The following is a 1,186-nucleotide window of genomic DNA, read 5'->3' as shown; positions in this document are numbered from 1 at the left end:
GGGGGGGGGGGGCTTTGATTACTCAGTCTCCTCACGTCCCATTCCAGCCGTGCGCCAGGCTCACCCCCTTCTCGTCCCCAGGAAGCCTCCCACCACAATCTCATGCGCAGGCGAGCGCTGCGGGACGCCCAGACCCCAGCCAAGCTAAAACGCAACCGCTCCCTGGCTGCTAACAACCAGCTGTCCGTGGAGGAGAAGAAGCGCAAGATCATCCGCAACCTGCGGCGCTTGGAGAGCCTGGGGCTCGTGGACTCTGCCCATCAGTACCAGGAGCTCATCCACGAGCTGGCCAAGGTGTGCTGGGGGACACTGAGGCAGGAGGTCACCTCTCTAAACCCGCCTGAGATCCTGCTCTGGTGCTTCAATAAAGCTCAGACTGGGTTATATTGACCTTCTCCTACGGCTTCGTTTCCTCCAGGACATCCGCAACCAGAGACGTTACCGGCAGCACCGCAAAGGGGAGCTCCTGAAGCTGAGACAGACCCTGCAGGGCCTCAACGCCAAGACCTTGTTTTATGAGGAGCAAATTGATTATTACAATCAGTACATCAAGACCTGCCTCGACAACCTGGCAGCCAGCAACAAGTACGTTTCCTTACCAAAAAAGCCAATAATTTAAAAAAGGAAAAAAAAAACAATATTTTTTTGTCACTGCTATCTGGATGTTGTGAGTGCCGGAGATGTGGGTCTGAAGGGTCGTGCGTGGCCGGAGACCAGCTCCAAGTGTGCGGTGCCTTCTCTCCAAGGGTCGGCGGGAAGAGCAAGAAGCTGCAGTCGCTGCGCTACACGGCGGCCCGGCTGCTCGAGAAGGGGGTTCTGCTGGAGATCGAGGACTTGCCGCCCAGCCAGTACGTAGCCCCTGCTCGGGGGGATGAGCCATCGCCGCGCAGAGCTGGGGCGGGTAGAGGAAAGCAGCCCGGGAGGATGGTGCATGCGTGCCCACCGTCATCCCCCAAGGATGGAGCGAGTTGTTTCGGGTATTACCGGGAGAGCTGGGATTTGGGGGGGGTTGCGTCGTGGGTCTGGCCTCGTGTGTGCCGAGGGGGTTGTGCTGGGTGGGTGACCCGTTCCTTGGTTGCGTGAAGCCCCTTTTGGTGGTAGCGAGTGGCTCTGTCCCTTCAGGTTCAGGAACGTGATTTTTGACATCATCCCCTGCGAGGAGTCGGGCAGGTTCCAGGTGAAAGCC

At 58.7% G+C, this 1,186-nt stretch overlaps 1 protein-coding gene across 1 annotated transcript in view; it reads left to right on the top strand.

Annotated features, from left to right (window-relative positions):
- LOC104625197 (ras GTPase-activating-like protein IQGAP3) overlaps nt 1-1,177 on the top strand; it is a gene marked incomplete at both ends in the record, with an annotated part of 7,935 nt that extends 6,758 nt beyond the window's left edge. The window contains 4 exons of the mRNA XM_010292762.1: nt 82-294; nt 419-585; nt 747-848; nt 1,123-1,177. Coding sequence (XP_010291064.1) covers nt 82-294; nt 419-585; nt 747-848; nt 1,123-1,177 — 537 coding nt within the window. The remainder of the gene's footprint in view (nt 1-81; nt 295-418; nt 586-746; nt 849-1,122) is intronic.
- Between the last annotated feature and the right edge of the window lie 9 nt (nt 1,178-1,186).

The sequence above is a fragment of the Phaethon lepturus genome, unplaced genomic scaffold, assembly GCF_000687285.1.
Source record: "Phaethon lepturus isolate BGI_N335 unplaced genomic scaffold, ASM68728v1 scaffold32128, whole genome shotgun sequence".
Classification (NCBI taxonomy): domain Eukaryota; kingdom Metazoa; phylum Chordata; class Aves; order Phaethontiformes; family Phaethontidae; genus Phaethon; species Phaethon lepturus.
The sequence above is the reverse complement of the archived record's forward strand: the minus strand, read 5'-3'. Positions and strand labels throughout refer to the sequence as shown.